This window comes from Lissotriton vulgaris, chromosome 6 (assembly GCF_964263255.1).
Source record: "Lissotriton vulgaris chromosome 6, aLisVul1.2, whole genome shotgun sequence".
In the NCBI taxonomy this organism is placed as follows: Eukaryota; Metazoa; Chordata; class Amphibia; order Caudata; family Salamandridae; genus Lissotriton; species Lissotriton vulgaris.
Genome location: NC_141694.1, coordinates 1,751,471,666 through 1,751,488,289, shown reverse-complemented (window position 1 = coordinate 1,751,488,289; position 16,624 = coordinate 1,751,471,666). Strand labels below are relative to the sequence as shown.

The 16,624-nt window shown below is 46.2% G+C and overlaps 1 protein-coding gene across 1 annotated transcript in view; it reads right to left on the bottom strand.

The window, feature by feature from the left end:
- Positions 1-16,624, bottom strand: part of LOC147709413 (xanthine dehydrogenase/oxidase-like) — a 1,362,843-nt gene that overhangs the window by 19,074 nt on the left and 1,327,145 nt on the right. The window contains exon 34 of the mRNA XM_086927983.1: positions 7,937-8,104. Coding sequence (XP_086784109.1) covers positions 7,937-8,104 — 168 coding nt within the window. The remainder of the gene's footprint in view (positions 1-7,936; positions 8,105-16,624) is intronic.

Sequence of the window (16,624 nt, the reverse complement as noted above, 5' to 3'; positions counted from 1 at the left end):
GGGAAAAATATTCACAGCAAATTGCGCAAAAATTGTTTCTTAATTGTTATCATCAGATCGAACTGGGATCCTTTTGATCTATTTTCTGAATTTAGTAAAAAGATGATATCAGAAGAAGTTTCTGTATTTCTAGGTTTGCCTTTTTCATTTTGGGCCATAAGTAAAAAATGGCAACAAAAGGGTTAAGGATTTGTTCCCTAAACGTTTCTGGTTTGAATAATGTTATATAGAGACAGAAGGTCGCAGCGGAACTTAGATATATATTACCACATCTACTCTGTGTACAGGAAACTCATATCCCATGGTCGAAACTGGAGGTGTTAAAAGAACTTGGATTTTCGTTAGTGGTTGCAACAGGGCAATCTAGTATGATAAGGGGAGTGGCCATTCTTAGTAAAGGAAATCATGTTAAAACTGGGCGGAAATTAATGGATAAGAAAGGACGATGGGCAATAGCAGAATGCAGCTTTGAGGGAAAAACGCTGACGCTATGCACGGTCTATGGAGCTAATTTAGATGATCCTGAACCTCTAATTGAGGTAAATTTGGAATTGGCAACCTGGCCCCAGCCGGTGGTGGTTTGTGGAAATATGAATATCAACCTGACTAATAGGGCATTACAGGAAGGGGTGGCCTCATACAGTGGGCGCAAGCCAAAAGTATATAAAGCTTTGTATAATTTGGCGCAGGATCATGGTCTGTTGGATGTGTGGGGGTAATTTGAGGGTACAAGATAGTGGGTATACATTTTATTCTTACCCTCACAAGAAATTGGTTAGACTGGACTATTTTTTTACCCCAGCCTCATTACTGGATGGTGCAACAGTCAGTGTATATCCAAGAATTACTTCAGATCATGCACCCATTGTATTAGAGATACAGGGGGGTTTAAGTAAACTAAAATGCTTACATTTTACATTTGATAGGAAGTTGGGATTAAATAAAGATTTTGAAGCTCATATGGGAAGGTGGATTCCGTTTTTTTTCCAGGAAAACAAGGGGACGGACACCCCAGGCATAGTCTGGGATACTTTTAAAGCCGGCTTTTGTGGTGAATGTATGACTTTCACCTTTCGGCAGCAAAAGAAAGCTAGACAAGAGCTAGGTATCTTATACCAGCGTTTAGTACAGGCTGAAACTCTATTAATGAATGGGGTAGCTATCGGCTTGAACGATTTAAGCAACCTGGAGGATCAAGTAGCCAAATGTAGAGCTAAAGTGGTGGGCTACTGGAGTGTAAAGAATGCAAGGAAGTATTTAACATCAAGGATGGAAAAACATGAGTATTCTGAAACAATTGGTAAAAGGTTGGCAGTTCAGCTTCGGATGACGGAGTCGGCCAGAAACATCGTTGCAATGAAGGATGATATGGGTGTGTCCCACTCTGACCCTCATGAAATCCTTCGGATTTTCCAGCAGTTTTATACTGAATTATATGCAGGGATTGACTGCGATGGGTTGGATTGGCTAGAAATGTTTGAAGGGGGTTTAAAAAAGCTGGATCCTATAGTGGCGCAGAGTCTGGAGGCTCCAATTACAGAGGAGGAGTTGGAAAGGGCTGTAAAGGCCCTGATAGAATACCCAGTGAGGCTTATAGACAATTTTACAATATTATTAAAGATGAGTTGCTACTGGTAATTCAGAAGGCCCAGCAGGGAGCTCCTCCTAGATCCTGGTCAGACACTACTATAGCGTTTTTTTGTAAGAAGGGGAAACAGCCGGATCTAGTAGGATCCTACAGACCAATATCGTTATTTAATGCTGACAATAAAATCTACTAAAAATACTAGCAAACCGACTCTCTGACTGTATGGTCCCCTTAGTCTCACATCAACAGCATGGTTTTATTCCAAAAAGAGGGACAGTAGAGCATGTTAACAAAGTCATTACACTATTTGATATTGCTGCTGTGAAAAAAAATGATCTTGCGCTTATCTTACTAGACGCAGAAAAAGCGTTCGACCGGGTGCAATGGGGGTATATGTGAAAGCTAATGCAGAAAATGGGGTTTGGACCAAAATACATTGTTGCTATTCAGTCCTTATATCAAACACCTACGGCCAAGAATTCTGCTATGGGCCTACTCTCAGATTCTGTGAATATTACACGTGGCACACGTCAGGGATGCCCGTGCTCCCCTATTTTGTTTGCTTTATACATTAACCCTTTTTTAGAACAATTAACTGGCAATATCCTGATCCCACCATATCAAGTGTCTGAATATTATTTTTCTGTGTTCGCTTACGTGGACGATATCGCGGTGACAACGATAAACCCTGGTACCGCCATCAAAGAAATTGAGAGGTTGGCGAAGGAGTTTGGGCGAGTAGCAGGTTATAAACTAAACGTGTTAAAAACACAGATCTTGTGCTCGGAGTCTGTAGTATGGCAAGATAGTAGAGTGGTGAAGGAGGCTACATATCTAGGTATTCAACTGCGGGCTAATATGACAGAATTAGTTGAGGTTAATTGGATAACATTGATGACTAAAATTAGGAGCTCCTTGGACAGGGGGGACCGATTATATTTAACCATTATCAGACGGTCGAATGTTATAAAAATGAATGTGCTACCAAAAGTTTTATATCTATTTAGGTCCATACCCTTAGAGATTGCAAAAGATAAGATACAGGCCGTGCAGTCGAGATGTCGTAAATTTATTTAGAGTCCAGGGAGACCTAGACGGGCAATGAAGTTTATGACTTTACTAACTGCTAGGGGAGGGATGGGGGTGCCAGATTTTTTTTTGTATTATGTAACTTGTTTTTTACTGAATATGAGGTTCCTGATAACTGGGGAGACTGAGCAGGATATGGCTTCTGCCCCTTCTATTTTTGAACTGCAGTTGGGGTCTGTAGCAAAACAATCACTATTTAAGGAGATTGATGGGAGTTATTTCAAGCGGACTCGCTTTAAGGTAGTGATGGGTGCGTTTAAGGTATGGAAGTGGGTTGCTAAGACAACAGCGATAGGGAAAATATCTTACTACACACCTTTGAAAACTTACAGACTCCTACCTGGCATACTTTCTGACGACATGGCAATAAGATGGCAGCGGAAAGGGGTTAGATGGCTAGGAGACATGTATAAGGATGAAGGGATTTGTAAATCTTTTGATGAGCTAAAAGATCAGTTTCTGTTTCCTATAAGTTTTTTTTTTAATTTCTGCAAATACGAGATTATTTATCCCACCGAAAAGCTGTGCTTCAGCCTAATAAAGTTGTAGAAGGAATTAGGAGGCTAGTAAAAATTGGAACGCTTTACCAACTGCTACTTAGTGATCGGAGCGACGATTTAGAAAAAGTAAGGATAAAAGGCGTGGGCGCATTAGAAGATCAAGAATTAGATATAAATGATCTATTATTATTATCTAAGGAGGCACTAATGTCGGCAAATTTAAAAGCCCCATTTTTTAAGACTTTGATTTATATTACACCCCGAATCGAATGGCAAAATGGGGTGGAGGGAATGACGGCAAGTGTTTTCGATGTAGTGCTGATGATGCGGAAAGTGTCCATATCTTTTATAGCTGCGCCAAACTCCAATGTTTTATTACCGATCTTAAGAAGTTCTTTCCCTTGTAATTGGAATGCCTTTAGTTATCACTCCGGCTATGCTGTTATTGGGGAAAATACCAACGGACAGAGCAGCTGAGCCTTTATATCAACATCTGTATTTTATTTTCTTTGCAATGACTGTAGCACGTTTATGTATAGCTACTGAGTGGCTTCAGGAACATCCACCTGTTTTTCATCAATGGGGTGCTAAAATGCTTAGTATGTACAATTTGGAGCGGGGACTTTTTTCTATCAAGGGTGTTAGGAGAAAAAGATTGGACATAAAAATATGGAGTGCGTTTCGTGATTATTACGAGGATTAAGAATGGAAGATGAAATGTTTATGAATTTTGATGGAATTTTGTTGGAATAACAGAAATTGGCCTTTTTTTTCTTCTTTGTTTATAAAATTGCTGTAATCTATTGGTAATGTATTTGTATTTGAACTTGTCAATTTTGATTTGCAATCTTGCTGTGAACGCTTAAATAAAAAAAAATAAAAAAAGAATGGGTAGGACCTATGGAACAGGATGCAAAACTTCCTGATGTAGTGAAGCTAATAAGAGGTGAGCTGTCCAAGCATGAGGAGAGTTTGTTAATGTGGAAAGAAAGATTTTGGCAACCTTGCGATCTCAGGTCCAGGTTAATTAACTTGGCGTATTAGGGACCCTTGGGTCAGACGATGATGGTAAAAGGTTATGTAAGAAGTTAAGGTAGCCTCTGATGGACAATTAGGTGAAAGAGCGGATTGTGAGGTGTGAAGCTTGCAAGGATTCTGAAAAATGCATTAGGGTGGGTTTAGGATGTATGCAGGAGGGTCAGCATGTATCTGAGACCAATGAGGTGTGGGAGAAGGTAGTTCTTGATTTTTTGGACCTTTTGCGTTGTTCCCTGAACTAGAAAGGTTTGCCGCAGTGTTGGCAGATGCCAAATCACAGTGGGTGGAAGTCATATCAAAGAGGAGTTTTGCCACTGCTTCTACAATTCAAGTTTTAGGTGAGGTGTTTAGGAGGGAGGGAATGCCCTCCGTACTACTCACAGACAACTAATTTTATAGGAGAAGAAGAGTTTCCTAGAAACTCTGTTGTTGAGGCATGCTTGTTCTTCCTTTTATTATCCCCAAGGAAATGGACTGGTGGAAAGAGTCAACAAAATGGTGAAGGGAACTATGCAATTGCCGTCGAGTGTTGGTTTACCTGTCCAGGGTGGAGTTAAAGGCATGCTTTTGGTGTACCGCAACACAGTAAATACTAGCACTGGACAAATTCCATTCGTAAGTGTGCAGGGTAGACAAGCTGACACTAAGTTGGTTCCTTCATGGATACAGGAAGGAACATCAAAAAAATGTTCAGGAGGTTGTTCGGAGGGTAAGGTAAAATTGAGATTCGTTGATGCAGGAGACTGAGGGAAGGTGACAATGGAGTGTGCAAGTAGAGGGCTGACCAAGTTCCAAGGTCATTTTAAGGTCCAGGCAGTTGGTGGTAATTTGATCAAGTTAGAAAATAGACAGACTTGGAATCTCAGCCATGTGGCCTTGAAAATGAGACAAGGCGAATGGGAGAAGGAAAAAGAGCTGGGGGAAAGTCTTCTGGGGTCATGTTTGCCATGGCTATTTATGACTAATGACGACTTCGAGCAAGGGAAGGGGAGGTCGCTGGATGTTTTAAATAGATTGGAAGAGGAAGATGAAGTTATGGGATCCTCACAGGCCAGGTCTTCACATGTCAGCAGTGAGGTAAGGGTGAGGAGGAGTCCTGGCTATTTGGAGGATTATCTTTGAGAAAGATCATGCTACCTTAGTTTATTGATACTGCTACCTTAGTTTATTGATATTGTATCTTTTTGTTGCGTGTGTGTTGTTTTGTGTGTTGTTGTTTTGTCATGTATGTTCATCTTATGGGTGAGTGTGTTGGAAACGGTGATGCAAGGGTTGTGGAATAGGTTTATTTCTTTCAAAAATTGGGGAGATGTGTTCAAATGTACTTAGGCAGCTTTTACTAGGCTGAAGCTGTAGATTCTTCTATAACACCTGAGAGTTCTGTTGTGACATCACTGCTCTGAGATTTGGGTATCTGACAATTGGTGGCTAGCTGCGCCTGGCATGATTGTGGTGTGGGGTTTCTTTCTCTGTGCTAATAAACTTCACACTGTGTTATCCTGTTTACAAGGCTGAGTTCTGTTACCACAGTTACCCATTATATCTGCACATATGGTTGGTCGGGTTGACCATAGTGGGTAGACCACAATGGGACTTTTGGTGGGTTCGGCTAGTGCTGTAATACATTGCATAGCTTGGTAGTTAACATAAGTTTTTAAAAACGTTTTCTAACTTCAGAAAGTGCAAAACTGGTAATGTTTTTATTAAATGCTGCAAAAAGTGGCCTTGTAATACAATACCATCATTTCTGCTTCCACATTGGGCTGCCAGCATGTCACTTTCCAGCTGATTTTAGACCTGCCCCTGCCATGATGCCGGCAAGATGCAGCCATTGTGCTTCTCTACTGGCAACCCCGACTGATAGTCTTGAAAAGAATTACTTACTGCTGGATGTCCCAAGGAACTTCTGACTGAAGTAAATCAACAATGGGATGCAACATTTGCCTCTGGTGACGTTACACTGCTTTCTTTTAGGAAGGCAAAGTTGCATGATTTCACCCAATGGAGCCAGCAACATTTAAAAAAAATTGCATCCCCTGTATATGAATATGTGCTGATCTTCCTTTTGACTTCTTGCGAGACCGCTTTCAACTGGCGGGGGGGGATTTTCTCCTTCACGCGGCGCTGACGTCGGTGATCCGCAAGCACTGGGGGACGGGCATGTCAGAACCGCCGCTTTCGCTGGGCTGCCAATACGTAGTGATGATGGCAGGGACGGTCAAGGCTGTCACGTGCCTATATAGACGCATGGTCTCGGAGACCATCGCCCCACTCCTATCCCTGAAAGCGAAATGGGAGGCCGACTTAATGACGGACATTCCTGAGGAGGCATGGTCTAGCATAGTAGAACGAGCCCGGAACGGGACGCGCAGCGCTAGGTTCCAGCTGGTGCACTTCTACGTCCTGCACAGGGCCTACCTGACCCCTGACAAGCTACATACATATTTCCCGTCCCACCCAGCGAGCTGCCGCGTTGTCCGGCGGACGTGGCTGACTTCCAGCACATGTTCTGGTCCTGCCCGCAGTTAACTTCCTTTTGGCGGGAGGTAGTGGATATTCTGGGGGAGATCACGGAGAGGGACTTGCAATACACCATGGCACACTGTATCCTACACTGGTTCCCACACACATCAAAGAACAAAATCACTAGTAAGTTTCTGGATCTAGGCCTACTCCTAGAGAAGCGAACCATAACATCCCAATGGAAATCAAGTAGGGGTCCCACTATAGAGAGATGGAAGGCTGAACTACACAAGTGGGCCCGTTGTGAGGGGGAGCTCCGCATGCAGGCCGCGCTCAGGGCGAGCAATGACACGGCTCTGGAGAGAGCCAGGGCGTGGGAGCGGTTGGTCCTCGACCTCCAACTCCTAGACCTAGAGGATGATGATACCCCAGCGCATAGCCCTGCTCCGGGGGAGTAGCTGTCTGAGGCGGGGATGGCCCCGCCTCCACCACTTGTTCCCCTGCTTCCTACGTGATGACTGTCAATCTTAATTGATTTCTCCTGACGATCTGCCTTGGGTTCGGGATAGCAGAATGATATGCAGATTCGCATTTGTGGTACTCTGACACGCCTGGGGAGGGTGGGGGGCTGGGGGAGGAGGAGGGGGGGAAGGGGGGGTGAGGAGAGGGGGAGGATGGGGAGGGGGGAGTAGACAGGACGGTGAGGGAGTTTGGGGGAGCTGGGCAGGGGGGGTGTGTTCGGTGAGGGGGTTGAAGTTTGGTTGGAACTGTTGTTAGTTACAAAAGTGGGGGGGACTGAGGGGACCGAAAAGCGGCCTCGCCATCTTCCAGACAACAAAAGCTCGCTAACCCATGTGACGCCCCCAGGATGGACCTTTCTCCACGATTGCGCCGATCAGCCTCCGGGATGTGAGCTAAATGGCTGTGTGAGGGTTGAAATGGGGACCTGTATGCACACGGATTACTGTCTGGAAGGGAGAGTATAATATGTCATGAATACCTGTTCTTGCTGCAATAAAAATATATTTACCAAAAAAAATGAATATGTGCTGATCTTCAGCCTATTCTAATGAACTATGATGTTTTCCTCCTCACAATGTCAAGACTTCTTGAATTTTGCTCATGGTTTTGTGTTTAGACATTTTTTAACCATATTGAAAGGAAACAATGCCATATTGTGCAAGTTAAAGGAATAGAAAACCAAAATAAATAACCAATCAATGAGGAAAATTATGAAGCAAAAAAAGAGGCGCATTACCATTTTGGTAAAATTGTCAACACATGCGCCCCGTATTCTCTCTGGAGTGGCAGGGCTGTCCAGTCTGAAGGGGCCTGTCAGGCCGACATCACTCCTTGCTGAGGCGATGGCATCTTTAATAGCAAAGAAGACTGAAGCAGAAAGGAAAAGTGGAGGCTCTCCAACTGCCTGCAACAAAAGACACAGAGACAGTAACTCAGAACTGAGAGTAACTCAAACCTCAATGAGTGGCTACAAAGGGATATTGAATCTGGCTCTTTGGATGACCCCAGCACTCATCGGAACCGCGACCCCTCCCCCCAGCGCCTTGAGACCCTAGCAGGTGAGTAGCTGCTCTTTAGCAACCCCTTATTGATTGTTAAAGAACAAGTTACTTACCTTTAGTAATGCATTTTCTGGTGGATACAGTATCTGCCAGTGGATTCCTCACCTTATGAATATCCCCTGTGTCAGCATTCTGCGGAATTTGGTCCTAGCTCTCCACGCCGACGAGGAATGTCTGCTTCGCTCGCGACCCCTCATGACCTCACCGGAGCCATAAGAGAGCTTTCTCGGCGTGATGTCATCAGTTACACCCATTTTTTCCGTGCCTCTGAGGCGAAACAGGCGGACCGACAACAGATTCAAAGTATACACAACATTTGAACCAATATACACAGTACAAAATCAAAAAGGAAAGCCAAAGAATATCAGCATTTCCAATAAATGTACTAAATATAAAGAAGATACAATGCAAAACAACAAGCCAAATAAGACATCCTTTAAGGTATACAAAGGTGGACAATGGGGAGGCGGGTGGGTCAGTGAAGAATCCACAGGCGGATACTGTATCCACCAGCAAAAGCGTTACCGAAGGTCAGTACATTGTTCTTCTGATGGATACATCTGCCTGTGGATTCCTCACCTTATGAATAGATTCCCACAGCAGTATCACTCCCGGAGGAGTGTGTCAACCTTTCTTATACCAAAAAATTCTGCAAGACAGAGTGTGGAGGGAGGTCCAAGTTGCTGCCTTACATATGTCCAACTCAGGAACACCTCTGGCTAAAGCAGAGGTGGAAGACAGCTCTAGTAGAATGAACTCTAATACCCTCAGGTGGTTCCTCACCAGCAAGGGCATAGCAGATCTTAATGCACAAGATGATCCACCTGGAAAGAGTGTGCTTGTGCACAGCCTTTCCTTTTGAATGTCCAACGTAGCCCACAAAGAGCTGATTTTCCAAACGAAAGTCCTTTATCCTGTCTAAATAAAAGCTCAGCGATCTTTTAGGGTACTAGTGGTGAAGTCTCTCCGCCTCCTTGGACGGGTGAGGATAAAACACAGGGAGAGTTATAGACTGCCCATATAAAAGGGAGTAACTACCTTAGGCAGAAAAGCAGCTCTGGTCCTGAGGACCATCCTTTCAGCATGGTCAAAAACCGGGGGTTTGAATTAAGAGCTTGAAGCTCACTCACCCTTGTTGCTGAGGTAATGGGTACCATAAAGACTGTTTTAAAAGACAAAAGCCTCAAAGGACAGCTATGAAGGGGTTCAAACGGTGAACCCATCAAAAAAGTAAAAACAAGAGTAAGATCCCATTGGGGCATAACAAAGGGAGTAGGAGGAAACCTATTAGTAAGACCTTTGATAAACCTCAAAACAATAGGAGACTTAAATAAAGACGGCTGATCTGGTAGACTCAGAAAAGCTGATAAGGCCGACAAGTAGCCCTTATCCGTGGCCACAGTACAACCCTGCTGAGCCAAAGAAAGAGCCAACAGAAGAACATTCAACAAATGGGCCTTTAAAGGTTCAATGGATTTAACATATCTTGACCATTTGTAGGAGTAAATGGACTTGGTGGAGTGTCGCCTGGCCGATAAAATAACATCCACCACGTCAGGCGGAAAAGAGAAGGAACTCAGGTTGCCCTGTTCAATCTCCAGGCATCAGGGTGCAGGCTCTGGAGGAGGGGGTGTAGAACCTGCCCCTCCGACTGCGAGAGGAGATCTGCCCTAAAAGGGAGACGGAGCAGAGGTTGCGACGAAAGGTGAAGGAGGTCTCTGTACCACACCCTTCTTGGCCAATCTGGGGCGATTAAAATGACTTGGGCCCGGTCTTAGCGAATCTTCCTCAGAACCCTAGGAATCAAGGGTATGAGAGGAAACGCATAAAGGAGTTGTGAGCTCCAACTCAACTGAAACCCGTCCTCCAACGCTCCCTGTATCAGAAACTGGAGACTGCAGAATGATGGGCAGTGCGCATTCTTGAGAGTGGCAAGCAGGTCCACTCGAGGAGTACCCCACATCCGGAAGATGTGGCAAACTACCTCCGGATGAAGCCTTCACTCGTGGTCGGCGGAGAAATGTCGACTGAGGCTATCCGCACGCACGTTCAGCCCCCCGGCTAGATGATTTGCCATTAAGCAAATGCAATGATCCTGTGCCCAGGACCAGAGCCGCAACGCCTCTCTGCAGAAATGGTACAACCCTACTCCTCCCTGCTCGTTGACATATCACATCCTGGTGTTGTTGTCCGTCAGGACTTGAACCGACTGGCCGCGAAGGGAAGGGAGAAATGCCTTGAGTGCCAAACGTATCGACAACAACTCAAGAAGATTGATATGAAGCAATATTTCCTCTGTAGACCAAAGACCCTTGATCTCTAGATGAGCACCCCACCCTAGGGTAGAGGCATCCGTTATCACTGTGGCCACCGATGGAGGAAGATGAAAGGGCTTACCTTGAGACAGATTGCCCTCCATGCTCCACCAAGACAGATTCGCTGCAGCTCCTCTGGAGATCCTGACTGACTCCCTGAGATCTACGTTGTGCTGATACCACTGCCTGCGGAGATACCACTGGAGTGCCCTCATGTGCCAGCGTGCATCTTTTACCAACAGAATGCAGGAGGTGAGCAGGCGAAGGATCTCCAGAACCAGAACAACCACTCCATTGTGGAATGAAGGGATCATCTCCTGAATGTCGAGAATTCTTTGTGGTGGAGGAAATGCTCGACACACAGTAGTGTCCAGTACCGCCCCTATGAACAGGTTGTATTGAGAGGGCACCAGGTGAGATTCGGGCACATTGATTGAAAATCCCAAGTTGAACAACAGTTGAAATGTCACACGCAGATGATGAAGCACCATCTCTGGCAACTCCACTTTTAGTAGCCAGTCGTCCAGATGGGGGGAAACAAGAATCCCCATTCTTCTGAGAGGAGCTGCCACCATTGCCATCACCTTTGTGAAGACTTGAGGTGCAGTAGTAAGACCAAAAGGGAGGACTGCAAACTGATAGTATTGCGACCCAACTGTAAAACGGAGATACTTCATGTGCGACTTCAGAATGGGGATGTGAAAATACGCATCCTGTAAGTCGATCAACACCATCCAGTCCTCTTGCTGCAGTGCCAGAAGAACCTGAGCAAGGGTCAGCATCTTGAATTTCTCCTGCTTTAGGTAAAAATTCAAGACCCTGAGGTCCAGGATCGGACGCAACATGCCATCCTTTTTGGGGATCAGGAAATACTGGGAGTAGCATCCTTGACCCCTTTCCTGCTCTCGAACCACCTCTATCGCACCTTTTTGTAGTAATGCCAGAACCTCCTTCTGCCGAAGAAGCAAATGGTCCTCTGAACAAAAACCTTGGCAAAGAGGGTAAGGAGGAGGAAATTCCCGAAAGGGAAGGGTGTTCCCATTCTCCACAAGGTTTGAAACCCAAAGGTCTGTCGTGACCGATTTCCAACCTTTCAGAAAGTGAGACAGCCGACCCCCTACATAACCCACATGATCCAGGATGGGGGATCTAAGGATGCTTTCCTGCATTAGCAGAGGGAGCAGGGGAGGCAGAAGAGGAGGAGGATATATTGCGGGCAGAACCACGTTGGCGACCTAAGGCTCTTCCTCTATAAGATTTATAGAGTGGATTTTGCTGCTGCTGCTAAGGTTGACGGAAGTTGTTAAAGGAAGACCTTCCAAAGCCTCGATATTTCTTATAGCCAAAACCTCTCAACTGGATCTGCAATCCAAAGGATTTTGCAATATCTCTGCGATCCTTAAACCTTTGTAAGGCCGAGTCTGCTTCCTCTCCAAAGAGCTTCGACCCGTCAAAGGGTAAATCAATAAGAGTGGCCTGAATATCAGGGGAAAATCCAGACGAACAAAGTCAAGCCTGCCTTCGTGTAGCTATGGAGGAGCCCATAACTCTGGCCAAAGAGTCAGCCCTATCCAGACCTGATTGAATGACCTGTCTTGACGCAGCCTGAGCATCCAACAGTACCTCCATAAAGCTTTCCCAGTCCTCATCAGGTAACTTAGGGGTCAACTGTTTTGCCGAGTCCATCGAGGCATGTAAGTAATGGCTTAACAGACAAGTGGCATTGGTTAATTTCAGAGCCTTTCTAGAAGAGGAGAACACCTTTTTAGCTGACTGTTCTATCTTCTTTGAGTCCCTGTCAGCTGAGGCCTGCGGAAAAGCACCTGAAGATTGCTTGGAACAGGAGGCCTGCACCACCAAACTCTCTGGAGATGGATGGAAAGAGAGAAAATCTGGATCACCAGGTGCAGTCCCTTACCTTCTGGCCACAACCTTAGAAACAGCAGTCGAAGAGAGTGGTTTATGCCAAACCTAAAGGATAAGATCCAATAAAGCCTCATTAAAGGGCAACAGAGGTTCAACTGTGGAGGAAGGTGAATGCAAAACCTCCGTTAACAGATTAGGTTTATATTCAGCAGTAGGCAACAGCAAATCCAAAAGCTCTGCAGCTTTCCTTATTAACAAATGGTAGGGAGCTATCTCTTGAGGTGGTGACGCCCTTGTAGAAGAGAGTTCCCACTCTGGAGAGGTATCTAAACCACTCGCCTCCTGAATTCCCTCGAATTCATCCAGGGACTCTTCCAACTCGCCTTCTTCTACCTCCTCTCTACGATACTGCTCCTCTTCAAAAAGCCTCTGAGCCTCTCTCCGTGAACGAATCCGTAGATGCGGCGTTATTGGCATCGTACGCGGCATTGACTGATCCGGGGCCAGTGTTGAAGTCGGCTTCAAAGGAGGCACAAGATCCACACGAGGCCGAGAGGAGGGCTCACCAGACGGTGCAGAGGATTCCATCAACGGAGTTAAGACTCTAGGCGCCGGAAATTGCCATGACGGTGCCAACGGCATGAAAGGCATGAAGGGTGCCTAGGGATATTGCTGGGGCACCCCCAGGTGGAATGCAAGCAGAACCACGGGACTAGAAGGTGCACCGGATTGGAAAGCCGCCCTTGTTAAAACACCGTAGATAGCATTTAAAAAATTCGACAGATCCGCCTCTGGATCCACCGATTCAATCTCAGGCACAGGAGAAGATGGAACATCCTGAACCGGCTCGGTGGCTGAAGCTGGTGAATGCCTCAGCGCCGGAGACTGCGCCAGAGTGCTTCTAGACGAAGGAGACTTCTCCGGAGCCACACGAGGAGAAGGAGAGGACGAAGGAGATACAAAGTCCTTACGGCGACGTCGAGGGGCAGGCATAGGCGACCTCGAAGCCTTACCCTTTGACGATCGGCGCCGAGATCCATGTCTTCTTTTTTTCTTGTGCTTCCTCAACTTCGATGTATGTGAAGTTGGCGACTTGGACTTATCACACTTACGCCCTCTATCTCCTTTCTTTGCCTTAGCCAGAAACAACTTAGCTTCCCATTCTTTAAGAGCTTTAGGATTCATTTTCTTACAACAGGAACATCCTCTACATCATGATCCCAAGACAGGCACCATAAACAATCTTCATGTGGGTCAATGATGGACATTTGAACCCCACAATGCCTACAGAGCTTAAAACCAGACTTCCTCGAAGACGACATGACTTCTAGCAACAGTTAAAGTTGAAGGAATAACAAAATAACTCCACGAAATGTGGAGAGTGCTAGAAAACCGTTACACATCGACGGCGCGGAAAAAAGGGAACTGACGTCATCACATCGACGAGGCTCTCTTATGGCTCTGGTGACGTCATGCAGAGTCGCAAGCGGAGCCGACGTCCTCTTCGGCATGGAGAGCTAGGAAACAATTTCTGCGGAATGCTGCAGCAGAAGATATTCATAAGGTGAGAAATCCACAGGCAGATGTATCCATCAGAACAGTTTTTCAGTGTGTTAGTTGGCAGCTATGGTCCTTTGGCCATTGCACATTGCACATTGCACTGAAACATTAGAGATACATAAGAAGAGAGGATAAGCAGACTGAAGTTCTCATCTTGTCAACATGTTGTGACAGAATGCCAGAGCCCGCCACTTACAGTCATTATGGGTCGCCATGTGAGATATAGCATACAGGGCCACCAGAAGGACATTATACCCATACCCAACATTTGTTTAGGTCCCACACTCCTGCAGCAAAATGTGATTATAGATTTGTTGCTGGCACTCTTTATGAATGAGGAGGTAGCTAACAGGGTTGATACAGACTACATTGTACCAGATTCTGCGCCTGCCTCATTTATTTTTCAGATTCTCGGCCAATGACAGGACACCTGAAGTTGTTGGTCCTACAAAAAAGTCTGATATGCTGATGACATCCCCCGTCTGTGGTCACATGCAGATTCTGATGAACATGGGTGGTGCAGTCAAGGCACCAATTTGAGCAATGATGTACAGTGAACGATGGACACATAGGCTGAGGCTTTGCTAGCTGCTTATGCCCCCTTTGACTGTTGTTGTCCAAAACTTCCTCCACTCGCATGCTGAAAAGACATGACTTCTTTCCGCTGACACCGGTTTTGTGGTCACACTGTTGTTTCTTTTATGTTTTAATGTTTTTATTGTAAAGTTACATATTACAAATAGATAGTTATATTCCATACAAAGCAAGTACTCTTATAAGCATTACATTTGTTACCAAAACACTTTTGTCTCTTTATTAGTCTTAACATCAAAGAAAAATGACAATACATAGCAATAAAACACTTGCCGGAGAGCCTAGTAGGAAATATAATATGCATAGTACAGTCCTTTCATAAGGCCTGGGATGCAGTATGGGCAGTAGGTTGGATATGGCTCATCGTGGCCTGACCATGCTGGTGTATCGGCTATCTATCCACTTAACTACCTGCAGCTGCCATTTTTTTTGTACGCTTAATGCCTAGCTGCTCACAGTGGATGCTCATCTGGGAGGAATAGAGGCCCAGTTAGTGCATGCCATGTGTCCAGACCCACTCACACTGTTAACTTTTGGGAGGCATTTCTGCTTCTGACAGAACTTCACCACTGAGCTCCATGTTTAGCTGCTGGAACAATTTCTTTTTTTTCTGTGGGTGTGAGAAACCACTGCCTGCTGCAGCAAAACCGACCAATAACATTAGTTCATGGAAGTATTTCCCCTGCTGTCTTTTCTACAGTGTTTAATGTATTTCATTTAGTATGGCTAGTCATATAGTGCAGAGAACTGTCTCACTGCACTTTACATTGCAACAGATGAGGACAAACAGACCATGAGCCAGTGCCAGCTAGGGGATTTAGAAAAAGGGGTGGTGATGGACAGAGTGTCTGAATTAAGCAGAACACTCCTACCCAGTCAACAGATCAGGGCTTGATCCATCACTGTTTTTTAGCTCACTGCACCATCCCAACTCAGAACCTGGCTACATGCAAATTAGTCTGTCCCTGGCCCAGTGCATCATGGGAACAGGGCAGACCAAACTACCAAGCCAATTCTTTTACTGGAAAGGAAACAAGCTTCCGGGGACCGGTTTCTGGCATTACAGCCGTCTTCGGCCCGGCTTGCTTGAATCCTGATGGTGCAGTGAGCAAGGGACTCACATCTAAGCACGAACCTGGTCGGGTTGGCCCCCTCGCTTCCTTCGGCACGCCCAAAATGCGGACGTTGTTGCGGCGCGAGCGTCCCTCCTCATCATCCACTCTGTCTCGCAACCCTTTTAGCCGCTTTTCCAATACTTCCAGGCGCGTGGAGTGTTCCGTCTGCTGCGGGATGAGGTCGGTCAGGGCGATCTTGTGTTCCGCAACTTTTTCGGCCAATTTCTTATGGTCGTCTTTCAATAGGGAGAGGCCTGTCGACATCGTGTCGATTCTTGCTTCCAGCGCTTCCCTAGAGGCCCTGATTTCCGTGAGGATAAGATCCAGCTTCGCATCTTGTGCGCTCATCCCAGTGGGTGGGATCATATCGTCATTAGTGGTTGCTGGATGGTCATCCGGTCCAGAGAAGCGCGCCGCGCCATTGGGTTCCAGGTCCGGTTGCCGGAGTCTGTTGCGTCCCATTGTGCCCCCCCGGGTCTCACCTCGCAGGCTATCACTAAGTGTCAGTCGCCGACCGTACTGGGGGCAAATGCCTCTGTCTAGGGTCCTCCTGACCCCCACTAACAGCCTGGCGCGTGGCGGGCGTGCTTAAATGGCCTGTTCTCCTCTAGTGGGATCCACCACGTTCTCGCCCGTCTTCATCCCGGGCTGCCGCGTCGTAGAAAGTGCGAGACTGGCGCGGCCCCTGCAGCACCCAGAGTATGATGTCTTAGGCCCCGTGCCCCACTCTTCAGCGATCTCCAGCTGACACCTGTCTCTAGATCCACTAATTTACTAGGAGCCTGAGATCTCAGCGTGCCTTGCCCCGGCCCCTCTGCCGCTATACCAACCGTCACTCACAGGCAGGATTCCGTCATCAGCCAGCGATGCAGTGGTAGATTATAGAGCGCCGTTAGGAGTATATCCCCCTGCC